The sequence below is a fragment of the Oryza sativa genome, chromosome 2 (genome assembly GCF_034140825.1).
Source record: "Oryza sativa Japonica Group chromosome 2, ASM3414082v1".
Classification (NCBI taxonomy): Eukaryota; Viridiplantae; Streptophyta; class Magnoliopsida; order Poales; family Poaceae; genus Oryza; species Oryza sativa.
In genome coordinates, this window is record NC_089036.1 from 31,741,375 (window position 1) to 31,767,281 (window position 25,907).

General features: G+C 42.8%; 4 protein-coding genes across 8 annotated transcripts; 2 read left to right on the plus strand and 2 right to left on the minus strand.

Moving 5' to 3' along the window:
- Window positions 1-19: 19 nt before the first annotated feature.
- Window positions 20-2,596, plus strand: LOC4330711 (geranylgeranyl diphosphate reductase, chloroplastic-like). Its single transcript, NM_001401977.1, has 3 exons — window positions 20-598; window positions 1,263-1,718; window positions 1,804-2,596. The coding sequence occupies exons 1-3, from the start codon at window positions 99-101 to the stop codon at window positions 2,237-2,239; spliced, it is 1,392 nt and encodes a 463-aa protein (NP_001388906.1). The 5' UTR covers window positions 20-98; the 3' UTR covers window positions 2,240-2,596.
- Window positions 2,597-2,640: 44 nt separating this feature from the next.
- On the minus strand, window positions 2,641-5,281 carry LOC107276758 (protein RKD1). 2 transcript variants are annotated; one of them, XM_015771629.3, is made up of 6 exons: window positions 4,744-5,281; window positions 4,521-4,637; window positions 4,320-4,443; window positions 4,033-4,115; window positions 3,582-3,928; window positions 2,641-3,139 (listed from the first exon to the last, which is right to left on the minus strand). In XM_015771629.3, the coding sequence occupies exons 3-6, from the start codon at window positions 4,400-4,402 to the stop codon at window positions 2,954-2,956; spliced, it is 699 nt and encodes a 232-aa protein (XP_015627115.1). In that variant the 5' UTR covers window positions 4,403-4,443; window positions 4,521-4,637; window positions 4,744-5,281; the 3' UTR covers window positions 2,641-2,953. The 2 variants fall into 2 exon arrangements, with proteins under 2 accessions (XP_015627115.1, XP_015627113.1); XM_015771627.3 differs by having other exon boundaries at window positions 4,320-4,637.
- Window positions 5,282-6,366: 1,085 nt separating this feature from the next.
- On the minus strand, window positions 6,367-9,797 carry LOC4330712 (ATPase GET3B). Of its 4 annotated transcripts, none has more exons than XR_001542818.3 (10): window positions 9,404-9,797; window positions 9,248-9,310; window positions 8,819-8,929; window positions 8,604-8,678; window positions 8,455-8,523; window positions 8,304-8,369; window positions 7,511-7,585; window positions 7,314-7,425; window positions 7,100-7,234; window positions 6,367-7,004 (listed from the first exon to the last, which is right to left on the minus strand). XR_001542818.3 is itself a non-coding variant. In XM_026022898.2 (10 exons), the coding sequence occupies exons 1-10, from the start codon at window positions 9,752-9,754 to the stop codon at window positions 6,867-6,869; spliced, it is 1,167 nt and encodes a 388-aa protein (XP_025878683.1). In that variant the 5' UTR covers window positions 9,755-9,797; the 3' UTR covers window positions 6,367-6,866. The 4 variants fall into 4 exon arrangements, 3 of the variants coding, with proteins under 3 accessions (XP_025878683.1, XP_015622981.1, XP_066163928.1); XM_026022898.2 differs by having other exon boundaries at window positions 7,342-7,425; XM_015767495.3 differs by having other exon boundaries at window positions 7,327-7,425.
- Window positions 9,798-20,105: 10,308 nt separating this feature from the next.
- On the plus strand, window positions 20,106-23,821 carry LOC4330713 (aquaporin NIP2-1-like). The gene is made up of 5 exons (NM_001416893.1): window positions 20,106-20,453; window positions 20,596-20,820; window positions 22,426-22,620; window positions 22,725-22,786; window positions 23,136-23,821. The coding sequence occupies exons 1-5, from the start codon at window positions 20,304-20,306 to the stop codon at window positions 23,398-23,400; spliced, it is 897 nt and encodes a 298-aa protein (NP_001403822.1). The 5' UTR covers window positions 20,106-20,303; the 3' UTR covers window positions 23,401-23,821.
- The last annotated feature ends 2,086 nt before the right edge of the window (window positions 23,822-25,907 follow it).

Here is a 25,907-nt window from a genome sequence, read left to right on the forward strand (position 1 = left end):
TGCTCGCGTCTCACTCTCGCGCTCACTCCTCCACCGCCAGGTCGAGCTCAAACGAGAGAGATCTTTTCCGAATCCGAGGAGGAGAAGCCACAGAAACGATGACCTCGCTGTCGTCCTCCGCCGCCGCGGCGCGCGCCACCTTCGTCATGCCGTCGTCGGTTCGTGGGGGCATGAGCCGCGGCAGGAGGATGGCGAGGCTGGTGACGCGCGCGGCGGCGTCGAGCCCGAAGCTCCCGAGCGGGCGGCGGCTGCGGGTGGCGGTGGTCGGAGGCGGACCCGCGGGCGGCGCGGCGGCGGAGGCGCTGGCCAAGGGCGGCGTGGAGACGGTGCTCATCGAACGGAAGCTGGACAACTGCAAGCCCTGCGGCGGGGCCATCCCGCTGTGCATGGTGTCGGAGTTCGACCTGCCGCTGGACCTCGTCGACAGGAAGGTGAGGAAGATGAAGATGATTTCGCCGTCCAACGTCGCCGTCGACATCGGCGGCACGCTCGCGCCGCACGAGTACATCGGCATGGTCCGCCGCGAGGTGCTCGACGCCTACCTCCGCTCCCGCGCCGAGGGGGCCGGCGCCGAGGTCGTCAATGGTCTCTTCCTGAGGTATATTGCTAACTCAGTCACATGCATTGTGAATTTTGTGAGTAAAAACTTCTGCCATCGTGTTGGATTTCTGATTGCTCTGAACCTTTGTGCGCACTGAACACTAATTTTGCACGATGATGAACAAAATTATATAGTACCTGCACGAAAATGTACATGTTTGTTTATTACTACTGCCTCACCAAGAGCTGATCTGTGTGCATGTGTGCAAAACCCAAAATTTCTAGTACTGTTCAGAAGATTTGTGCATGTTTGTAGAACCACCCTGAATTCTAGCAACCGTAAAATAGCATGAATATTTGTTGCAAATTTATCTTAGGAACAGTCTATCTGCGTGGAAACCCCAATTTTCTAATACCTGTAAAAAAGCAATACTAATTTGTACGTGCATGTTGAAATAATGAAAAAAAATGATAATGGCTTGATGTTTGGATATGTTGCAAGATTCTAACTATTGATTTCCGTAAAGTCCAGCAAAAATTTCATTGAAACATAATTCAGCACCACATGTATAAAGAAATACCTCCATGTTCTAAACTAGGCCCATTCGGTGTGATTGCAACATTTTTACTTGATTTATGCTGCCCTGTGCATTAACACTATTACAAGTTTATTGGGGAAAATAAACATGTTTTTGGATCATGTCGTCTCTGTTGTTTGAAAGGTATGAGGCGCCCAAGGAACCCAACGGGTCGTACGTGGTGCACTACAACCACTACGACAGCTCCAACGGCAAGGCCGGCGGCGAGAAGCGGACGTTCGAGGTGGACGCGATCGTGGGCGCGGACGGCGCCAACTCCCGCGTCGCCAAGGACATGGGCGCCGGCGACTACGAGTACGCCATCGCGTTCCAGGAGCGCGTCAAGATCCCCGACGACAAGATGAAGTACTACGAGGAGCGCGCCGAGATGTACGTCGGCGACGACGTCTCGCCGGACTTCTACGGCTGGGTGTTCCCCAAGTGCGACCACGTCGCCGTCGGCACCGGCACCGTCACCCACAAGCCCGACATCAAGAAGTTCCAGGCCGCCACCCGCCTTCGCGCCAAGGACCGGATCGAGGGCGGCAAGATCATCCGCGTCGAGGCTCACCCCATCCCCGAGCACCCGAGGCCTAAGAGGTAATCAACAATGCCAGAATCCACAAGCATTTCTGCATCAAATCAATGGCTGGTCGATCGGTCGGGGTTGACACCTGTTCGACAGGGTGGCGGGGAGGGTGACGCTGGTGGGGGACGCGGCGGGGTACGTGACAAAGTGCTCCGGCGAGGGGATCTACTTCGCGGCGAAGAGCGGGCGGATGTGCGCGGAGGCGATCGTGGCCGGGTCGGCGAACGGGACGCGGATGGTGGAGGAGAGCGACCTGCGCAGGTACCTGGCCGAGTTCGACCGCCTCTACTGGCCGACGTACAAGGTGCTCGACGTGCTCCAGAAGGTGTTCTACCGCTCCAACGCCGCCCGCGAGGCGTTCGTCGAGATGTGCGCCGACGACTACGTCCAGAGGATGACCTTCGACAGCTACCTCTACAAGCGCGTCGTGCCGGGCAACCCGCTCGACGACATCAAGCTCGCCGTCAACACCATCGGCAGCCTCGTCCGCGCCACCGCCCTCCGCCGCGAGATGGAGAAGGTCACCTTGTGAGCCTGAGCTGCCATGACCACGACCGCGATCGAACACTTTGCTTCATTTTCTTGAGGCATTAGAAACTGCAATTTGCGGTGGATCAGTGTGCATGTATAGTACAGATTCGCGGCTGATCAAACAGATTTGAACAAGCGTAAGTAGAGATGGATAAGAGAGAGAGGCTGTGTACCGATCGACCCTGTCCGATTTTCTTGTACAACACAAGGTGATGTTCAGACTTGGGGGCAGTTTGGTTGGATTACTGAAGCACACCAATCTTCGGTGTGAACTCAATGTACTACTATATAAGCTCCATGTTTCTGCATGGTTCATGTTTCCTGACGAATGGTGAATGACATGAAATGGTTTACTTTAGCTGTTCTTCATGCAATTCTGAATTTCTCCACAGAACAAATGTGCAGCAAAAGACGCCATCTTTATTTTCAGAACTAAAAGCACTAGTTGTTCACACGCCAGATCGTGTCTGAAAACAGATATATACATGATACTTCCCATGACCAACATACCAAACTAGTACTGTTACTATCAGTGAAGACTTGGCTAGAAAAGAGGTATATACAGCAAAAATTCCTACTTTTCTGCCTTGGGTCATACCTAAAAGCCTGACTAGAAATTACTGCCTACACATTTGATCAGCCAAAATAACCTGATTACCTGCACTATCCTGATGTTACCATCTACAAGCAGAGTCACCTTGCTACATATCCCTCTTCATCCTTCAATCGCCAGGAGCCTCCTCCTCTTGTAGTTCTCCTTGAAACACGCTTGCCTTAACATCTTCGTCCAATCATCCAGCTTAGCATCAGGACTTTGCTCGATGAGCTTCTTTGTTTGCTGCAACATCTCCACTGCGTTCCTAGTATTATCTTCGTCTTGGCCAGTCTCCATCCCTAGCTCCTGCAGGACATGAAATTCAGATTTGCTCAGATATAAACTTAGACACTATACTATTTACATAGATGGAAAATTACGGGAAAACTCTTATGGTAAGGTAATGGAATTGTTGGTAAATGACTTCGCCCATCAAAGATCACCAGGATAGAGGACTACAGGGGCGTGTGTGTATCAGGGTTTTCAATTTCGAAATTGGATTTTATGCCGGGGGTGACCAAAATTTCGGAAATTTCTGGCCGGAATTATTTGAAAATTTAACTGAATTTGAATAAAATTTGACAAATTCACAAAAAATTGCAAAAAAACGAAAATTTCGGACGAGATTTGAGCATACCGGTGGGGGCCGAAATTTCCGAAATTAATTTCGAACCGAAATTTCAAACCCTGGTGTGTATACCTCTTCCATCTAATCGAGAGAAAAAAAATGAGATAGGAAAAATACTACCTGGACATTCTTGATGATCGTCTCCAAGCTCTTGACCTTGCGGTGCGGCCATCGTGGGATGCCGAGCACCCTGCATCTCCTCTTCAGAAGCGTGAGCCCGACGTTGAGCTCCTGCGCCGCCTGCTTGATCGGCAGGCAGAAGTACTGGGACACGAGCTCGAACGTCAGTGTCTTTTCCCCTGATTGACGGCCGCTCGGGAGTCGTTGCAGCTGCAGCTCCATGGCCTTCTCATGATCCAGCTTCTCTTCCTTCTCGCCGCCATCTTTGTCGCTCCTGTGATAGGCGTCTTCTTTCATGTCGCCCCAAATGCTCAGGATATCTCCGTCGAAGAGGGTGTAAAGCTCGTCTGCATTGATAGATAGAAAATACATGAACTTTCAAAACTTTCTACTGCATACTTGCTTGAGTACATGATGCTTCATTCTTCCTCGGTACAGAGACCTGTATTACCTTGCACGAAGTTGCTATGAACACTAGTGCTGAAGTGGTGAGTGAAAAAGGGCTCATCCTCTCCCAGCAGCAGGTAATCAAGACTCCAAGATGGCAAAAATGGACAGTGTCAATGAAGAGTACAACATAAATTACAGGCATCAGTGAAGTTCTCTTTCTAATGCAGAGTGCAAAAAGAAGTTCATCTTGAAGAAAACAAGGTAAAATGAGCAAAGTTTTGCAAAGGATAGCATCTTCAGAGAGTATTAGTAAAAACACAAACCTTGCATGAGATTTTGACTGCTTACCTCCAATCCTGAAAGAGGTTCTCCTCTTCGTGAAAGCTGTAACTCTGAAACTGATGGCCCCCATAGAACCTCCACTTCTCCATTGGCAAGGGCTTAAGGGCAGTGGCGTAGCTACGATTTTAGGCTAGGATGGTCCAACTGAACATAAATTTTCTTTAACACTATAAATGTAATATGTCGACATAGAAGTATAGAATTTACCAACACAATGCGATCAGTTCATGCGATGCCGGTGCTTCATTCAGCTTTTGTCTTGTGGCCTGCGAGCGTCGTGTTGGCCGTCGGCAAGGGCGCAAGTTCTAGTGGCCTAACCGCTTACTAATCAAATTAGTAATTTAGTACCTAGGATTAGAGCTTAATGAAGACGGGAGGGATCAGAGAAGGGAGGGCCAAAGGACAGGAGGAGGAGATGAAATATACTTACCCTGATCCTGATCGCTGCCTCGCCGGCCACCGATTGCCGCCGTCGGTCACGGGAGTTGAGTTGCGGCAGCGGTGCTCGCGCAATCGTTGGCGCAGTCGCGAACTGGGAAGTGTGGAGGGCGGAACGACGACTCGACGAGGCAGATTGATCGCCAAAACCAATTAGCTCCGCCCCTGATTAAGGGTGGAGAAGCTGCTCACTCCTCCTGGGAATGGCACTTAGAATTGTACTACTAGTAAATAGCCACATTCATGAGTAGCTAATGCAGTAACCGCAGAATGAGTGCGTTATGCAAACGTTAAATGAGATTAGGGAAGTGGCCAATGATGTGTTTGTGTACTGGAGTAGTAGTACTAGCAAATCTTTGCAGCCTGCAGTGTGTTGAGCAGTGCTTTTGTCTCCTCTCTGCACATAGGATTTCTCATTATTAGGAAAATCCCAGTTTCCAAGACATGCCATTTTTGAAGCATGAACTTTTCATCTACCCTTTGAGCTTTGACGTCATCAACACACTGGCTGATACTATTCCCATATCGTGGAGGCTCTAATATCCACTGATGCACTCTACTCACATGTAGGAAAACCACAAACATATATTCACTCGGTCTCAAAATATAAAAATTTTTGGATATATGAGATACTTTTATAGTACAATGAATCTGAATAAAGAGTATTTCCAGATTCGTAGTACTAGTAAATATCTCAGAACGGAGGGAGTGCTACTCACTCATACGGAGTATAAACGTACATATAACCATGAACACCTCCCATCAAAATATTTGGCTGTCATATTTTACATTGATAAAGTCAATCACTATAGATGCCTCGTTAGTGCGGCACGAAGCCACTGATGTAGTAGGCTCCTATGGAAGTTTACGGGCTTTGTGAAAGAAAAATAAAGCCTATTGACGGATTTGTCGGTGTCGTTGAAAAAAATAATTAGTCATAAATATGAAATATGTGTATATGTGAACATATGTGCTCGCATAATTTCTATAGAAACCTTTGTTTTATAAAAGAGATTTGTCATATTTGTACAATTTTTAATGAAAAAATATTAGAAAAATGAAATTCCTACGTAAGAAGCCATCGATAGCAGTATTGCACCCCAGCGGAAACATTTTTGGGTGTAGCGGGGTAAGGGCTTGTTCGGTTAATTCTCATGAGGAAGGGATTAGAGGGGATTTATTCAATACCTATTATGGTGTGAAATTATTACCCCTCAGTCCCCTCTAATCCTCTTCAATCCCCTCTAAACCGAACAATACCTAATCGTGCAAGACGCCCTAAGCTTGTGTTGTCTACCGTGCTCATGATTGTTTTGGGTCTAATCAGGGATGAGTAAAATCTACTGTTCGTGGAGTATATGGATAAATGTAAGATTTTTAGTGGCAAGATGTGATTGGGCCACATATATTCAACCTGCACAGAACAGAAGTGGAGTAGTACATCTCGATAGGATGGAAAAGATCTTCAACCGTCTTGTAGTACTACGAAAGACAGAAAGGAAGATTACTACCCCAGTCACTGGTTTATCAGTACTGCAACGTCCATTGTGTATACTACCCCTACCTCTGTTTGAAAAACTTACCCCGTAGGATAGTTTTTCCTAGAATTTTCAGCTACTTAAATTAAAATCTCAACTGCTGCAGCTGTCTTGTCAATATTGTCTATTTACATTTAAGTCACACTAATCTGTAAGAAAATTTACTTAAAAGTGTTGTCTGATTTTCTCCATTCTTCATTCTCTAACCGACTTTACATGATGCACGAACAAAATTAATTTTAGTGCAAAGTTATGGACTCAAAACCCTCAGAATCGCTCCTATTAAAGGGATAAAGAAGCAGAAATATCACCGGCATGTTGCCTCAATGGACTTGATATTAGTGCAGCTTGATCCAATCCCCCCCCCTTTTTTTTTAGAACACAATCCCCCTAGTATATGCTATTCCGGCAAACCTTCAGCGAGATGCTACTTACTCACATGAGATTGGGCATCTGCTAAGTTGCACACTTGCATTCTAGCTCTATCCATGCTGATACTTGCAGCTACCAAAGTTTGCATTGCAAAGCACTTCAATAAGTAGGTGTGATGAAGTTTATCGTATTTTCCATTGTGAAGTTACTTCCATACTATATCGCCCAAAAACTTCAGAGCAGGAACGCCTCTTATTTCCATGTCGACAAGAGGTGCTTGGATTAAGTTCAGCCCCATTAGCTCTGGATCATTCCTTATCATATCCAAAGCACGTGTTTGATCCTGGATGAAAGAAGATGGTAAATGGCCCTGCAACACAGTTTCTACAAGCAGCAGACAATTACTAGAGAATCATTTCGGCAGATTATGAACTCTACCTTTCTTTTTATAGCACAGAATTTACAGTCTGATGACGAAGGTGGTAGAATTTGGTTAACAATGAGTCTCTTAACGGGAACACTTTCATTTCTTAGGGAAGAATGTAGTCTTGCTGATTCACTTATTGCCATCACCTGAAAAATGCCAAAAGGAAATATAAAGATGGCTATTACACTGATAAATACATACAGAAGGTGGTGGGGGAATGGATACACAGAATCTTTACTGTTGGAATAGTCACAATTATAAATTCAGTTGATTCTGTGTCACGAAAAAGTTCTCGCACTTGGACCATCCTTTCTCTCAGCTGCTCCAATTTGTTTGCCTTAAGGGGGAGAATAACAAATTCAAAGGTTTAAAGACATGGTGAAGAAACACCAAGTTCAGAGGAATTTTAGGCAAATACTTACTGCATCCTGCTGTTGAACTTCTTGTCCAAAAACTGATTTAATAGCTGATGTTGCAGAAGCGATCTTGCTCCTAAGCTGGAAAAAAAAAGATGATAAATCAGTATGACAAACCACAACTTAGATGGAATGCCTAGCTCTTGGTAACAGGACTTGAAGAATAACTTTGCATTAATTCCTTATTAAATTCCAGAGACATGATATTTCATCATATGAAGCAGAACAAGGATAAGCGGTTTCTTCTAACAAGTGTCTAAAAAACTCTGATGAAAAAGATGTAAACAATGTATTTGAGCAGATAAATATTCAACAAGATAGGCAGCCTTCCAATTTCACAAGTTAACAAAAAAAAAGCACAATCTGAAGCTGCGCAAACGAACACAAATGAATAATAGCAGAAATGCAATAAGCTTCCCGCTACCATTTAGCCACAAAAATAACAAGATTGTAGTGGCTACTCTCTCTGGTCACCATTATACAACTTTGACTACCTAGTTCTTTAGCATTTTTTTTAAAAGAAGGTTACATAAGTGTAGTATTATGAAATCTCTTGTTATGGCAAACTTAAATATATCATTTTTCATAGCCCCAAAACCTATATTTTAAGTGATATTTATGGTCAAAGTTAACTTGTGTTGACTACACACATTCTAAAATGACTTTGTTTTGTGTGACGATAGGCAGGATAATAGTTACACAAGATAATACACATTTTCTTCATCAATTATGTATGTACTGCAGGCCTTACATCGTAGCATGATAGCAAAAGGTGCAGAAGCAATCAAGCAAATAATACCTTCAAGATCTTCCCAATAGATGCATCCAGGAAATCTGGCAAGGATAATAAACGGAGTGTATGGCCCTGTTGATGAGGGAGACAAATCATAGGTAATAATGTGAATGTGCGTATGGAGTCAATTGTGGATTCACATATATAGGATAGTTACCGTTGGAGCAGTGTCAAAAACAATGCGTCTAAACATGCTATACTCTTGTGCTTCAAGGAATTGCATAACCTGGATGCAAGTAGGAGTCACATGCTAGAAGAAGAACAACAAGATGAACCAGGTAAAGCCCATGACCTGCTTTTTCTCACCTTTGAAATCGCTATTGCTTCATCCAATCCTGGTGGTGGTGTGTCCAATAACTCCCCCAGTTTTAACTCCCCCAGCTATATGGAATAAGATGGTAATACCAAAGTTAAACAAAGCAATTCAGGCAAATTCACGAACACAAGGACCACAACATTCAGACATAATGGGAGGTGATGAAATACAGAGAGCGACAGTAAACAGATATGCAGCCTTGCACCTGCTCAGCAAGCACTCCCAGTCCCATGCCATCCATGAAGTCCTTTACCCCAGTCCCTCCATTCTTCTGACTTGCTGCACGAAACTCTTCTCGGGCTTTCTCAGGATTTATCTGCATTAAAACTCGAATATGCCACACTCAAGCACTATCTATATTGATCTAGAGTAAGTCAATCAGAAGGTTGATCTAAATTAAATCATTCTGATTCCAAACAAATCCTAGAATTTCACAGGTAGAGGTTTTCAGCTTATTACTGTAGAAGCTAAATGATTATATTGCATAGCTCAAAGTTTCTCAAAGCAAAATGGATGTTCTCTACGATGTTCATATGCTAACACTTCATTACAATCTAAATGATTATGTTGCATAGCCCAAAGCTTCTCAAAGCAAATGGATGCCCTAAGATTTTCATATACTAATACCGCTCACCTCAAGCGCAAACAATGGCGCCTCAGGCCCCTCGACCGGCACGAGCGCCCCGCCGCTCAAATCCTAAAATGAGTAGGCAGGAAGTGATGTTAGCTACGCAGTACGCACACAAGAAACCTCGAACCGAGACAGCAGGTGCTCGACGGGGGAGGCGACCTGCGCGAAGGAGTCGCTGAGGGAGTGCGCGGGGTCGGTGGAGACGACGAGGGTGGGGTGCCCGTTGTTGGCGAAGCGCACGGCCAGCGACGCCGCGCAGCTCGTCTTCCCGACCCCGCCCTTCCCGCCGAGCATGTAGTAGCGCCTCCGCGTCCCGGCCGCCATCTCCTCGAACCCCATCTCCTCCGCCCCTTCCTTCGCCGCCGCCGCCGCCGAGGCGCGCAGGCGCAGCGAGGCGTAGCGGCCGGGGAGACTGAGCGGGAGACTCACGAACTGCGCCCGCACTGGCGCCGGCGGCGAGAGGCTGCCCCACGCGGCGGCGCGGAGGCGCGGGGCGGCGGTCGCGAGCATCGTGGCGGAGCGGTGGATGAGGCGGAGACGGGTCGGTTTCTCCGCTTCTCCGTTCTCTCACGGCGACACCGCCATCAACTGCCACGCACGCCTCTTCCGCGCAAGACAGCCCATGGGCCATGGCAACTCGCCCATGTAAAGCCCATGATCAGCGTCAGCCCATATGGAGGTTAGATCAACTAAGCAATCCTACTGAGCCGATAGCCCAATTCGCCCCAAACAGCCTTTTACTGTATCAAATCCTCATCTTTATTCCCATTTTCTTCAGAAAAGACTTTCAATTACGGCCTCATTTTTTTATACTTATAATTATAAGTCAAAAGTTAAATTTTAAAACTAAATATTGAACTTATTTTTTTTATCGCAGTTTATTTTACAACATTTATTTTTGAGTCGTTAGTGAGACTTATATGAAAGTTTTATTTGTAAATTATTTTCTATTTGTTAATAAGCTGTAAGGATAAGCATATGTATAAGAGAAATAATAGGGCTCTTTGGAGCTCAAGCCAGGCCAATGAACATGGTCAACATTGCACAAGAATCTGGACTACGATACAGTAGAAATCGACCTCCACAACGCGGAGGAGCAAAAGAATCATTCAACCATGATTAATCATGATACCATGGACCTACGACTACAGAACGATCCTTAGGTTCAGGGCTGCAACACAGGAAGTCATGAACCCTGCACACTACAGTGCAGATGATCCGGGATGACCCTTCACCGAGTTGGACTAAAAACGCAAATGACTCCAAACTCCTCCTCCTGTAGCTGAGTCACGTCGAGCTCACATCCATCAGGTCGGCATTGCGAATGATAACAAGCGTCGCGTTGTCTGTCAGCGGCTAGTTGCACACACTCCAGTCGTTAGCCACCCTGGCTGGCAAACGAGGGCCCCGGTTTCGCTTTTCTTAAGTCGCATGGGATTTCTCTGTCAATCGCTCTGCATCGCTAGCCGAATGTGGCCATGATAAACAACGGGTTTTGCAACATTCTACAACTTGGTCCACTTGTGAGCCATCCTGACAAGGGAAAAAACAGCGAGATTAGCAGATAAATTAGACGGTTTCATCAGCTGTTACCGACATGTTTGGTGCCATATGAAAGTTGCCTTGTCGCCTGTTGCAAACAGGGGATTCTAAATGCCGAAGCTTTTCTGGACTGGAGAGAGCGAGAGCCTGCTTAGTCAACTGACTGATTCCTTCAAGATAACTTGCTGTCGTGTTCGCGGCCGAGCTAGATTAGCTTAGCTCCTGGCTCTTCTTGATTAGACAATGTGATAATCTCTACACGCAAGGATGACACCACACCTTCAATAAACTAACCACCATGCAAAAAATTCTTCAGGGTAGCCTAAAGTGCGTACTAACTCCAGTTTCTTATTGCAATCTTTTACCGGTGCAATAACTAAAGAAAGATTGGAACATCATCAGATATTTGTTCCAGTACTTCAGTACTCCCTCCGTCCCAAAATAAGTATAGTTTTGCACTATTCACGTTCAACGTTTGACCATTCATCTTATTTGAAATTTTTTTATGATTAGTATTTTTATTGCTATTAGATGATAAAACATGAATAGCACTTTATGTGTGACTAAATATTTTTAAATTTTTCACAAATTTTTTAAATAATACGGACGGTCAAACGTTGGGCACGGATATTCACGGCTGTACTTATTTTGGGACGGAGGTAGTACGTCAATAACACATGAAAAAAATCTCATGCAAGTAAGGAAGTAAATCAAAGGAGACCAGCAGTCACAAGTCTCATTTAGAAGCAGTAAGGGCAGTCCCAACCCATAACACTAGACATAGTTTCCATAAACTCCACATCATCAAGAAACTAGTCCTAGATACTACTCTTCCAATGCAAACACCACTATTCCATACTCCAATTTAATGCTATTTATCTCACATGATGTCTTGGATGTTGTGTAGAAAACCATGTCCCATGCAAGATATGGTTTCCTTCTCTTTCCTCATTTATTCACTTGCCACATCATTTTTTATCCTAAGTGGTAACTTATTTAATGCTATGGACACCATCCTAGTCATTGGGTTGGGAATACCCTAATACTAAGAGCAAGTATACTAGTAGGCTATAAGCCAACTATAAGCTTATGTGGATGAAAGAGAATTTGAAAATTAGAGAGGATTGGCTCTAATACAAGAGCTAGCAATTCACATACTTCAAGATAAATACATTAAATGCATAGGTGAGAGATAGAGAGAGGAGGAGAAAAAAAAAGAGATAACCTTGTAGCTCACTTACTATATATGTTAACTTTAATATAAACTATAAGCTTATAGTTGGCTCCGTTATTAAACTTACTCTAAGGAAGTACATTATTGATTCTTGCAGCTGAAGAGTGTCCATTGACACACATGCTTTCTCTGAATGAAATTGCTGCAACAAGCAAGGGGATCGAAAACGATGACTGAAAGTCTGAACCTGATGTTCGATGGAGCAAAAATTGTCAACAGTTTCAAGCGTGTGCCAGCTACAAAAGGCAGGGCCTTACTCCTCAACTACTAGTAGCCAAGCCGACCTAAGATGAAGAGAGATTACTGGCCAGCAGAGTGATCAAGAACTAATCAGTGCAGTACTTGGCTGGCCCCTCCTACACGGACGCCCAAACGGTGACATCAACGGAGCCAAGGCGACCTAAACCCGGCGTCAAACGCAAGGGCCCTTCAGTTCGTCCGTATCGTAGACTCTCGTAGTGTTCCAGTAGACCTTATGTTTTCCTGTTGTTTTCCGTGCAAAATCAACGATCACGCTGACGGATAACCAACCTTGATAGGGGCTAGCATAAGTCGATACAAATGCCTTTTCAACCATCAGACGACCACGATCAAATGCTGGATTGCTGGTCTTCTCATGTCGGCTTTGCTCAAATGAATGAATCATGTAGTGATACATCCATGCTTCTACTATCATTACTGGATAGAGCAGTTAAAGTTACAGTGATTTTGAGGTTAAAGGCCCTGTTTGGTAGTACTGCTTTTGATCATGTAGAACCACCAAAGCGCTTGTTTGGTTTATTACTGATGCAACCTTTATCAAAACTAGGAAGGTGGCCCGCGCATACGCGCGGGCACTTATATTATTGAAAGGTAAGATTTTTATTGTTTGTTAAAAAAAATATCTCATAATTAAGGGCAAACTAAAGTTCGGATATTGTTATTTTATAATAATTTAAGGGTTCGATTTTTTGTTAAGATATCTTAAAAATCCATTTACAAACTTTGAGTGGGAGATGGATTAAGTACTTACAACTTTTGAAATATATTTTTTTCTTGAGTAAATAGATTAAATCGTCTCATGAAGGTGCATGATATAGTAAGAAAGGGAGGGAAGCATATTCATGGAGAAAAGAAGAAATGAAAAAATAAAAAAAGGGAGGGGAGTAGGTGCGTACCAAAGGTGGAGAGGTGGGACCTCGTAGTATTTAGTTTATTCTAATATCAATTTAATCTAATAGTTTATAAACTATTGGACCCATCGATTCAAGTGAAAATCAAGTAATAGATACTTTGCTTTTTTTTTTCTTAGAATTTCTAATATTTTCTCTAATTTATTAGAGCACCACGTGTCATCTTGAGGGCATTTTAAGAAATTTTAATGGACTTACCACATGTAATTAGAATATTAACATGTAATATATATGTATGGGATGTATGTTAATATTCGTTCTAGCTTCGTCCATGTTTATATATATGTAGAGAAAAATTAAATATGTCGCTAGCAAGCCATTAGATGTTTAATTAATAGCAATTAATTTTGACACCTATTTACAATTGGTCATAGTAGTTCTTACAGATTCATCATACGATTTTGATTATGCGTTGATCACCAATTTACTTATCACCATGACTCGCATGAAAAAAAATATGTACTTTAGAGGTTAGGATAACTGAAATTGATGAATTATCTTATTTATGTGATAGCTATTTGAGATTATAAACGAATGAATTGACTTCTAAAAAGTTAAAAAGTTGTTTAATAAAAGCACCATTTAGTAACTTGGAAAGCATGGAGCGTGCAAATGAAAATTCAAAAGATGGAATCAGGGAAAAAATAGGGCCTTAAACTCCCTTATAACACTCTTATCCTAGTAAGAGTTCTATTGATATTCGTTAATATTGTGTTCACAATTATAACATAATGATTTCTTTCAACTGTACGAACAAATAATACAAAATCCAAATACAACATAACACAATATATTATAATTATTATTTAATAAACTCTCGATTTCATCTTAAACAGAGTTAAGTGTTCCACGGTACTTAATTCTTCTCTCGCTGCATCACACCTTTAATATTTTTTTCATGCTATTAACAAAAGTGGTAGCGCTGCAGCGGTCGTGATCACCCAAGATGCCTCAAATACGACACTTTGTCACATGTGCGAAAGGTAGAGGTGCAGACGTGCATTGTGCAGTGGGCCAAAAAGAGAACTTTAGACATTATTAACAATAGATCCGATGATTTAAATAATGGGTCCACCGGTTTTAGTGCAAATGTAAATTAGTTTATATATATATATATATATATATATATATATATATATATATATATATATATATATATATATATATATATATATATATATATATATATATATATATATATATATATATATATATATATATATATATATATATATATATATATTAAATTGTCAATTTAATGGGTACACAACATAATGGTAATGGTGTAGATTTTATTTTAAAACAATGCATTATTTGAGAATAATAGTCCAAAGTAATAAAAAAATAGATCCGATGATTTAAATAATGGGTCTATCTGTTTAAGTACACATATATATATATATTAGTTAATTTAGATCTTAAATTGTTTATTTGATAGGTACACAATATAATATTGTGTAAGCTTTATTTTAAAATAGTGCATTATATGAAAATAATAGTACAAAGTAAATTATCTTACACTATTGATTTTAGAGCTAATTTACATATAATATGGTGTAAATTTTATTTTCAAAGTCTGTATAGCTAATTTAGTTAATTACCTGTGTTTATAAAGAGTTATATGATGTTTTTTCTTTTTTTAAAAAAAATATGATTATTTAAACAAATATATATCAAATTGTATAAATGGAAAAAAGAAGAAAAAAAAGAAAAAAATGGAGGGAGGCGTACGTACTACAGGCCCACATGTACGTACGTGACCTATACTTATGCACGCGGGAGAAATAGGAGAGGTGGGACCCATATTATTTGGTTTGTTTTAAGATCAATTTTATCTAATGGTGTATAATATTGGACCCATCAATTTAAGTGAAAATCAAGAGGTAGATGTTTTGCTTTTTTTTTAGAATTTCTAGGATTTTCTCTAATTTATTAGAGCGCCACGTGATAACTTGAGAGCGTTTGTAGAAAGTTTAATGGACTTTTAGTATATAATAGATTTTAACAATGTCAATATTTGGACCATGCCAAAGTTTTGGTAAAAGGCTGGTTAGGTCTGATATTTTGCCAAAATTTTAGTACCATCAAAGCTTAGTGTAAGTTTGGTTAGAGCTGAAAGTTTGGTTTGATGCCAAAATTAATGAATGTTCGATCTGTAGATAAGTAACAGCTGTATGGTTTGCTACATTAGTGGTGTATTTTCTATCATCAGTATAGACCACCGTAAAAATTGTAATGGCTCATGTCATTTCTACCGTTTGTACCCTCATTCATTAATAACACTTTTTGAAATTTGATGGCTTTCCGGTGGTCTGTCTAATTTAACCGAGTAACCTAGCTCTCAACCTCATAGTTTACTCCATAGCTAATAAACTGTAGAAAAATAAACGAAACAACGAAAAATAATTAAAAAAACTTGACCAGTGAGAAAATAAGTGTCCGATGGTTTTCATTAAGAAGAAGGCTCCATCAAACCAACCGAGAAAAGCCACAAACCCTCACCCCCCCACACACACACGCAAACTCATTCATATGGATCGTTCCTTAACTCATTCTTTGAGGCCCATGCTTCCTATACGAGGCCCACGCTCCATAGGTTGATTCTTAACACATTTTTATGAGGGGCATGTGAAATCAAAGTGTGTTTTGATTGTTATTTTATGATGAACAATTGGCATATGAGATAATTGATTTCGATATTTGAAGATTATTAGTGAAGTAGTTTTGCTCTTTGTGTGGAGCCAGTTAGACCGGGCAGGATAAGCTGGTCATACTGGCGTGGTGTGCACTGTCAAACTGGCCAAAACGACAGCATGACCGGCCAACTTTATGTCGATGTTGGTTTCGGGTTTTTTATTTGTTTATTCGTGATTATGACTTATATATGAATTCTATACATGTGTAATAATGTTGAGTAAAGTTGAGAAAGAACTTATGCTCAGATATGTTTCTTCGTTTGATTCCTGTGTAGGTGTGCTTTGATGCATCGGGAGAGCGTTGCCGATGATGGTCAGGAATCAACTTGGGAGAAGATGACATCCGGGCGATTGGGATATCATGCGAGATGCTTAGGCTAAAAAACAATGCACGTGGTTGATGGAGATTCCATGAGGCATACGATGGGAGATTGTGTACATATGGAATAAGGAGTCGATTTAAATTTAGGAAGATTGGAATTTGAATTGGAAAGAGATAAGTTTATTTTAGGTACGAGAAATGTTTCCTAGTGGATTAGGATATATTGCACAAGTTAGATTCATGGTTTTAGGCTGCTTATCTCGGGTATAAATAGAGAGGGGATTGAGGCCTCTTGTGATCGATTATGTGTAAGTTAAGTTTAAAGAAAAGTTAGGGTTTCGAGTTTAGTCCAATTCTATAAGAGAAGTGTTGTTATTGCACTTTGTAAACACGAATATATGCAAATAAACTTTAATCTACTTTTGAGGGTTTTCGATTTGTGATTTGCTCGGAGTACAACAGTCACACCGGAAGAATACCGACGGTCAGACCAACGGCAACTACTCGGTCATACAATCGGATCTATGGCGGTTGGACCGGAGGTGTCAACAAGAGGCGGTGGCTTGATTGCGCGGTCAGACCAATGAGGCTTGTACAGTCAGACCAAAGATCTAACACTGGTGTAACTTTTAATTCCGCTAAAAGTGTTTGGTGTTGCTACCATTCAACCCCCCTCCCCCTCCCCTCTCTCTGTTTGGTAATCTTAGTTCTCGTTGTTCGATCTTACAGGGCCAACAAGTGATTTTTTTTAATTAGGCTTAAAATTCACTCTCTTGGGGTGTCGAACTCAAAACCTAGATGTGCTACTTATCACTGTAACTGCTAGGTTACATGTTCTTTCCCAATAAAAAGTAATTTACAGGTAAAATTTTTATATCCGTATTCTTAGCGGTTTATAAGTCAATATTGAAAATAAATTCCAAGTAAGAAACTTAAGTTCAACACTACAATTATGTTTTAAAATTTAAATTTTGGTCACGGCTGATAAATTAGAAGACATACTATGAGTCCGTCTTTTTCTGTCTGATTCCAGAACAATCAATATCTACATATGAATCCATACATTATCTGCTCTGATTTCGAAACATAATAATATAGGAGAAAAGAATTAAAAATATGTGTAATCATTATTCGTCAAAATCCGATATGTTTCATAGTTCCATACGTAATTGCTTGGTTTGACAGTGGTGAATCGATCTAGAACCTTCGACAACAATCGAGAACATATATGGTCCTCAGATCTTTTGTTAAGGCCGTGAAAACGGAGGTGATTCGATGGGAAGACAGACATGATTGATTGCCATATAGGAATAACTGATTCAAGTTCTGAGGTCAGGCGCGCGCCATTGCAGATGCATCAGGGAACCTACCTACAGTATTAGCTAGACTTGTGCAAAGTAAAACCATGGTTATTCTGAATCTAAACGATGCTTCTTCAGAGAATGGTTCAGGGCACCATATCAACTTAGCAGATATCGGATGGTACACCTGACCTCAACATGGGGTGCTTTTGCTACTGCTTGATCACAGGGTAGGGCCTAGCATTATGCCAGGAAATGTAGTTAGATTCATACACACAAAAGTGATTAACAAGAACTACACTAGTGGCCTGAGGAGCGCAGACAAAAGAAGATCAATAATCAGCGAAGGTAATTATGCCAGCTTCTGGATGGATGGTGCATCTGTGATTGATTCACTGATCTGATCGCTCACTCGTCAGCTATCTTGGTTCCATGCCTCTCATGAAAAGCTAAGGGGTTGCAGAGAAGCGTGGATTTTCCCTCTTGTGGCCTGGCCTCATGCCAATGCGCTAGTCTCATCTCAGGCAGCACAAGCTGTCTTTTCATCCTGTAGATCGTGCAAAATAAGGTGCTGGTTCTAAACGTGCCCCAGAAAGCGCTCTCTGTTTGCACATGTGTGTATTTAGTGGTATTTTTCAGTACCAATATCCATTTATTTTCATTTAATTTGCTTTGCTCGTAAAGTAGTTCTTGATTCTACATGTATACATCTACAAAGTATTGATGAGTGCTCATTACAGAAGGCATCTCAAATCAATAAATTATCTGCATTTTTGCGAAAGAAACCTGATTGAAACACCTCGTGAACGAAATACCTAGCAAACTCTGTAAGGCCTGAGATTTTCACCAAGTCGAGTGGCTGATCTGCAACGAGCTGTACCGATCAAAATATGGGTTCTTTCATTCTTTGTGATGTGTGCTGATTTTCCAATCGAAAATCATTGTGGCAAGATTTTGTCAGGGCATCGCCGTCCACACTCTGCTCCCCCACCGGGGATGCCTACCAAGGGAAGAAGAGGCGTCATAACTGCCATACACTTGTGCTGTCTACGGCCATCAGAGCATTGACCATACGGGCCTACTTCACAGAACATGATTGACCTGTAAAAATCAGCTTCAGACTTTGAGTTCCGAATCCTGTTGATTTTTCATTGAGTTTAATTAGGAGTAGGTGGCATTGCTCTTCAGATGATATGTCGATTTCTGGCATTGCTCTTTTTAATACAAGGTGATGAAAATTCAGCTGCCTGAATTGGAGTTTTGTTTTCCTGAACTGTAGTATCTGAACTCTGAAGACAGTTACTGATAGTGGTAGTACAAGATAGTACTCCCTCCGTTTTGAAATGTTTGACGCCGTTGACTTTTTATCACATGTTTGATCATTCGTCTTATTCAAAAAATTTAAGTAATTATTAATTATTTTCCTATCATTTGATTCATTATTAAATATATTTTTATGTAGACATATAATTTTACATATCTCACAAAAGTTTTTGAATAAGACGAACAGTTAAACATGTGCTAAAAAGTCAACGGTGTCAAACATTTCGAACTGGAGGGAGTATCCTACAGGTACAGTACGGCAAAAAAAGAAAAACTGAATGTGAGCTAAGCTCAATGAGAGAAGCTAGGATTGCAAATTGCTGAAGTACTCCAACTGACATGAGATTTTTCAATAGTAGCAGGTCAGTTTTGACAGTGACCATCCAAGTGCAACGTCCTCTGCTCTGACATTGCTTAGCATTGCTAACCGAAGCATGCACACTGCGTAATAGAGTGGTTAGGATAACCCCTTATTGTAATGTCACCTTTGCAAATCCTTAACTGCTCGGATATTTCAATTTGGTCACCAGAGATGGCAATCCTACAATTGAAAATTTGTTCAGTTGCCACGGATCCATCATTAATCTGGCAATGGCGGCAACCTCTGACAGGGACAATGGCAAATTCGGCCAATAGTAAATTTCGGTACGGTTTATCCTAGTTGGCATTGGCACACATGGTTCGTCTCTTCTACGAGTATAGATTATGAAAAATGTCAACTTACAACAGGTGACGAATTTCGCAAAAAAAACGTATTAACATTCGGCATGGAAAACGTACGTAGAATGACCAAAAATATCCATCCCTATAGTATCATTTCTTTCAGGGGAGCCCCCAATCTACAAAAGAAAAAGAATTTGTTCGTCACCCATATATCGGCGTCATGACCTCGACGTCGCGCTTTATCCAGGCATATAGTTTACAACACCTTGTGAATTGAAAACCCACAATTATTTCAGTCTAACAGCAGACAGAGGCAACGTTGCTCTCGTTGTCGTTCACGGGGGGATGACGCGCGGTTTTATGCCCTCGACGAGAATACAAAATCAAGTATGCGTTTCTGTTTCTCGGCCAATGCTGATCCGACAACGTGTTTGAACGGATTAAACAAAATCTGAATCCCCGTCGAAAAATTAGACCAGAAACAATGATCTTATGCTGATTAATTAGGGCTAATGAGCTATGCATGCAAGCACTGTACCCAGTGGTGCTCCGACAAGTAGGCCTGCCTAATCAAAAGGCAGTGAGGACTGTAACTACTAGTACCTGCCACCTCCCAGTTGCTCAGGCTTCTCAACCTTAGCTAGCTCGATCTCCCTATAAATACTCCTGCTCATTACCACAACGAGCAAGCGATCGACGGAGCGAGCGAGCTAGCCAGCCAGTGTTAGAGCTTGAGCTGCTTGTTCTTCTTCTACCTCCTGCACTCGCGTGCTGCACAAGTAGCTCAGCTAGATAGAGCGTCAGAAATGGCCAGCAACAACTCGAGAACAAACTCCAGGGCGAACTACTCCAACGAGATCCACGATCTCTCCACGGTGCAGAACGGCACCATGCCTACCATGTACTACGGCGAGAAGGCCATCGCCGACTTCTTCCCTCCTCACCTCCTCAAGAAGGTGAGGAGTCTGGAGCTGAATGATTAATTCTTCAGACTTTCAGAGCTTTATCTGTCTTTCTCTGGTTGCTTGATTGATTCGAGATCGATTGAGCTGGGGGGGAGCTAATGCGTGCACGCTGCTTGGATCGCCATGGCTGCAGGTCGTGTCGGAGGTGGTGGCCACGTTCCTGCTGGTGTTCATGACGTGTGGGGCGGCAGGGATCAGCGGCAGCGACCTGTCTCGCATATCGCAGCTGGGACAGTCGATCGCCGGTGGCCTCATCGTGACGGTGATGATCTACGCCGTCGGCCACATCTCCGGCGCCCACATGAACCCCGCCGTGACGCTCGCGTTCGCCGTGTTCAGGCATTTCCCCTGGATTCAGGTATGCAGATGCAGCAACACAGCTACCTCAAACTGCCAATTCTTCATATATATTACTTCTTGCATCAAAATATATATGCAATATAATAGTTAGCTATGTGTACGACTTAAGCCATGCACTACTTCGGCATACTAGCTAGATGCTTTCTTAGTTTCTTTCAATCTGTTCTTTGCCAAAAGATGTTAGCAGAGACACCTAACCAATTGAGTGCTGATTGAATATTAGTAGTCACATAAGAATTTTTTCTGAAACGACCTTAGCTTGTTCCGGTTGTCTTTTTACATATGATGGTATCTGAATCTTGTTAAATTTACCTCCGATAGCTACAATTTTCAGAGTTTCGTCAGCTTTGATCCTCTCCATTTTTTTAATTTTTGACGCAACCCTCTTCATTATCTGAAAAACTTTTTAAATCTCAAGAGAGCAAAATCATTGGCTAATTTAGTCCTCACTTAAGTACTTAGTTTATTCACGCGTTCTTGTCAAGATGTTGCCATGGATTTGATTCTGCCAAATTAAATCTCTATTTTAGGCATATATGCCAAATTATTCAGTCTAGCTTATGTCGCCGGCCAGAAAGAAAGTCAAAAGGCAACGAGAGGTGGTATATGCTCATGTAACTTGTTATCCGAACCAACCAATCACATATCTTTCAAGGTCATTAAACTTATATATACCATAATGATGCACACATCCGCATTGTATAAGGAATTAATGTCGTCTCTTCTGTCAACAACATATATCGACCTTAATCCATAGGTCCTTTTCACTACACATTTGTCTAGCTAGCTGGAGCCTGAAAGCAAGCAACCACTCCATATCAGCAACACACAAACAATAGTACAGCCAGACAACACGTTGGGCAGTAGCATGTGATCGATCGATCACCAGATTAATTAAGCTCACATCAATCAAAAAATCAGACATCTGAAATCTAGCATGAAACCGCCACAAACAATTCAGGCTCGTGCTAATTGAACACGAGCAATCACGCGTCAAAACCCCAGCACAGCCAAATTAAAGATGAAGCCACTAAGCTGGGATACGCTGAGTTAGTTGCCACGGATCACATTCCATATAGTCTATTTTTACATCGCAATCCACAGGGCACTTCTGCTGCTGCTGCTAGTAGAAGACAAGAGTATGATCGTGGTCGAGGCTTTTTTGTTGCCACTGCACGTAAAGCTAGCAGGGACAAGTGTCCGTAGCGATACAGTACAGGAGAACCGGTCGCGACGCAAGAATTCATGTAAAGGCGGTGGCGTGCGTGGTGGTTCATGTGCCATATATTCGGTCGATCGATAGGGATCCGCCGGAAATCGATCGCCTGTGGCGCCGTCGTCCGATCGATCGGCACCGAATCCGGGGCTAAGCTAGTTGCCGCTATCTGCTATAGTGCTATATATCTATCTATATATTCACTAGCACACACACCGGTGAGGCTGACCGGAACCGATTCGATGTTCCCGGCTTCAACAGAGACATCTCGCAATGTGCAGTTAGATACTACTGCGACTGCTCTAGATCGATCTCCAGCTAGAGGTGCAGGGTTAAAGCGTTGAAATGAAACATCTTTTCAACCTATTTTTTTTCTCCCTTACACAGGTTCCGTTCTACTGGGCGGCGCAGTTCACCGGAGCGATATGCGCGTCGTTCGTGCTCAAGGCGGTGATCCACCCGGTGGATGTGATCGGAACCACCACGCCCGTGGGGCCGCACTGGCACTCGCTCGTCGTCGAGGTCATCGTGACGTTCAACATGATGTTCGTCACGCTCGCCGTCGCCACGGACACGAGAGCGGTACGCGTCGTCCACGGCTTTCACCTCCTTGTCGTCGATCGATGATGACTGAATTTTGCCGTAAAATACATGGACTCTTGACCGGTGTTTTTTTCCATATGCAGGTGGGTGAGTTGGCCGGGTTGGCGGTTGGTTCCGCGGTTTGCATTACGTCCATCTTCGCAGGGTAAATACGCTAGAAATCGACGGCCCGTTAATCAATCAGCTATTCAATTCGTTCATTCATGTTCATGACCAAGAAGATTAGTACTAGCTAATTAGGAAGTAATTAACTTGGAGCTAGTAGCAAGACCAATTAGTTAATTTGTAGCCACTTGACTCCTGACAAGTGAGAGGGGGGGGGGGGAAAAGTCAAACTAACCTGGCTAATCAACATTATCTTTGATCGATCAGTAACCAAATTAATAAATGTAGGGAAACATACATATTGATCAGGCAGAACGTAGAAACTAAACTAGTTGAGCAGAATATACAATGGAGACTGAGACGCAGCGAAAAACGAGTGGTGGTTGCAGGGCAATTTCAGGTGGATCGATGAACCCGGCAAGGACGCTGGGGCCGGCGCTGGCGAGCAACAAGTTCGACGGCCTGTGGATCTACTTCCTGGGCCCAGTCATGGGCACGCTCTCGGGAGCATGGACCTACACCTTCATCCGCTTCGAGGACACCCCCAAGGAAGGCTCCTCCCAGAAGCTCTCCTCCTTCAAGCTGCGCCGCTTGCGGAGCCAGCAGTCCATCGCCGCCGACGACGTCGACGAGATGGAGAACATCCAAGTGTGATAGGACGACGAGATGTCGTCGATCGTGTCCTCTTACTCGGAAAATTACCAGTCGATCTCGGTCTCGTCATCACTAGCTACGTCTTTGTGTGTGTTTTGTGTCGTGTCACTGCTGCTTCGTACACGCCGGAGAGAGTTACATAAAACGCGCGCGCGTGCACGGGGGAGTGGCGCTAGCTTTGGTTGCTTGGTGGTTCGTGTGGGGTACGTAGATTGCTCGCTCTGTTAATTCCGGGGCTGGAGCCTGCTAATTTTGGGCGTGTGCGTGTGCCGCTTGTGCATCAGTCTCTGCCGTCAAATTGTGCGTGTGTGCCAGGTGTACTATCTCTCCAGCAGTTGCTTGTTCCACTTCAATTCACCCCCAAAGTAATTAAAAGGATGTCACGTTCTCTCCCCTATATAAAACATCTGCGACTTTATATATTGTTGTGGGGGTTGCATGTCTTGCATGTGCGTTATCATTCCGTCAATGATTAACTGATGATGTCGCTAATGATCGATAGAGCTTGGTTGACCTGAACAATACCGTGGGGCACTGGAAAGAGTATTGTCATGATATCGGCCCCTGTCGCGGGCATGAACACTTGTTGAGAAAACCGTACAAACAGCACTAAAACAGTGTGTTTTCATGGGATATGGCACCTTAGTTTTCTCTTCTCCTCTTCTCCACGTCAAGAAAAAGCTATACGGCGAAGCTTAAAATGACACATTTACTGCTTTTTTTTCATGCTCTAATTAATGAACTGCTTGCTTGGAGTAATCATTTAGAGCCTAGCTGCCTAGATTTATCAACTTCACTTTTATGGCGTACTTCTCAAAATTGTCGGCAGTCGGTGCAGATTTTTTTTTTTTATCGACACAGAGTGTACTTCCCGGTAAATTGGTCGGCACCCCATTTTCTTCAACTATCTACATGGCATTTGACAGAATACATATATAAGGCTGAGTTCTTTTTTCAACTTTCACAACTCACATATCTCGTTTTCCACGCGCTCGTTTTTCAAACTACTAAATGGTGTGTTTTTTACAAAAATTTTATATACGAAAGTTACTTTAAAAATTATTTTAATATATTTTTTTAAAATTAGTAAATACTTAATTATTTATAAGAAAATGTGTCGCTACGTTTTGCGTACGCGGGAGGTGAACCTCACCTCCCGAACACAGCCTAAAAATATTGTGAATTCTAAACCGTTGAATCATTTTGAAGTTGTGCAACATCCCCTCCCCAGCCTCTCCTACCACCGTAATATTGCGTGCAGATGCTCCCTCGCCTCCTAATTGCCATCTCGGCAGACCAGAAGGTGTCAACCCCCCCCCCCCCCCGCGCCACCCCTCATCTCCTTAGTCGGCTGGCCTCCTCCCTTCCCATGCCCCCTCTTTCCTAAGCTGGCGGCGGTAAGTGCCTGTAACATCCCGGCCTAGGGTTTAATAGGATTAATAGAATATTCATATCAACAAGTTGCAACTTCTTTTCCGGAAGCCAATCTCCAAATAACTCCAGGGTTAAGCGTGCTTGGCCTGGAACCGGGAAATTCTTCCCGGGTGCACACGAGTGAGGACAAAATGTGCAGAAAAGACATGTGTTGGTATGTGAGGACAGTCTATGACCTATGAAAGCTGCCAAATGTAAGTGGGCCCGGCCTGGGAGAGGCGGGTCGTTACAGTGCCCCTACCCCAACCATCTTCCTCGTCTCTAGAAGCAACCTGCTGCTAATTATATATAAAAAAAAGGTCAATGCTGGCTCACTGCCCTCCTCTATTCCCTTGGCTCCGATGTTGTCATCCGCCGGCCTGGGAGAGGCGGGTCGTTACAGTGCCCCTACCCCAACCGTCTTCCTTGTCTCTGGAAGCTCCCTGCTGCTAATTATATATAAAAAAAAAGGTCAATGCTGGCTCACTGCCCTCCTCTATTCCCTTGGCTCCGATGTTGTCATCCGCCTGTGTCCACCGTCCACCATCTCCCATGGCCTCCCCTCTAAACCCGACAATCCCCCCCCTATCTCCTCCTCTCACCCCAACACTAACCCATACCCTAAACCCTGACTCATGAGGCCATTGCTGATCACCAAAGTTGTGGAGTTAGGTTCATCGTTCACTGGAGCATGAATCGTAAAGCAAATTATAAGGTTAGAAATTTATAAAGATTTTACCCTCCCATATTCTCTTCAACATCCTATTTGATGTTGTGGAGTAGTGAAATATAATGCAAATAATTGTGAAAAGCTTAAAGAAAATCATAACAGTGTATGGTGGTCCCTTAAGTAACTAATATAACATAGAAGCAGATAGGGATTGTGCGCGTGTTGATAGGTTTGAATTTTAACATTTGCATGAAACTATATTATCTAACGAAATGTATGAGACACTGAATGAATCATTTTTTATCACTTCAAGGTGGTCCTCAGCTGTAGCTTTCGAGTTTTTTTAGATTGCTCGATCAAAACCAGCAAAAAGAGAATAATTGGTGCTGTCCATTGTTCTTATCTAATCTAAACGGATTAAAGT

Excerpts from the sequence above, each read along its gene's own strand:
- LOC4330711 (NM_001401977.1), top strand. The coding sequence starts at position 99 with ATGACCTCGCTGTCGTCCTCCGCCGCCGCGGCGCGCGCCACCTTCGTC. Across the intron at positions 599-1,262 it reads GTCAATGGTCTCTTCCTGAG|GTATGAGGCGCCCAAGGAAC; the intron begins GTATATTGCTAA and ends GTTGTTTGAAAG. Across the intron at positions 1,719-1,803 it reads GAGCACCCGAGGCCTAAGAG|GGTGGCGGGGAGGGTGACGC; the intron begins GTAATCAACAAT and ends CCTGTTCGACAG.
- LOC107276758 (XM_015771629.3), bottom strand. The coding sequence starts at position 4,402 with ATGGAGAAGTGGAGGTTCTATGGGGGCCATCAGTTTCAGAGTTACAGC. Across the intron at positions 4,116-4,319 it reads AACCTCTTTCAGGATTGGAG|TCTTGATTACCTGCTGCTGG; the intron begins GTAAGCAGTCAA and ends GCCATCTTGGAG. Across the intron at positions 3,929-4,032 it reads TCATAGCAACTTCGTGCAAG|ACGAGCTTTACACCCTCTTC; the intron begins GTAATACAGGTC and ends CTATCAATGCAG.
- LOC4330712 (XM_015767495.3), bottom strand. The coding sequence starts at position 9,754 with ATGCTCGCGACCGCCGCCCCGCGCCTCCGCGCCGCCGCGTGGGGCAGC. Across the intron at positions 9,311-9,403 it reads TCAGCGACTCCTTCGCGCAG|GATTTGAGCGGCGGGGCGCT; the intron begins GTCGCCTCCCCC and ends TACTCATTTTAG. Across the intron at positions 8,524-8,603 it reads AAGCAATAGCGATTTCAAAG|GTTATGCAATTCCTTGAAGC; the intron begins GTGAGAAAAAGC and ends ACTTGCATCCAG.
- LOC4330713 (NM_001416893.1), top strand. The coding sequence starts at position 20,304 with ATGGCCAGCAACAACTCGAGAACAAACTCCAGGGCGAACTACTCCAAC. Across the intron at positions 20,821-22,425 it reads GGCATTTCCCCTGGATTCAG|GTTCCGTTCTACTGGGCGGC; the intron begins GTATGCAGATGC and ends TCCCTTACACAG. Across the intron at positions 22,787-23,135 it reads ATTACGTCCATCTTCGCAGG|GGCAATTTCAGGTGGATCGA; the intron begins GTAAATACGCTA and ends TGGTGGTTGCAG.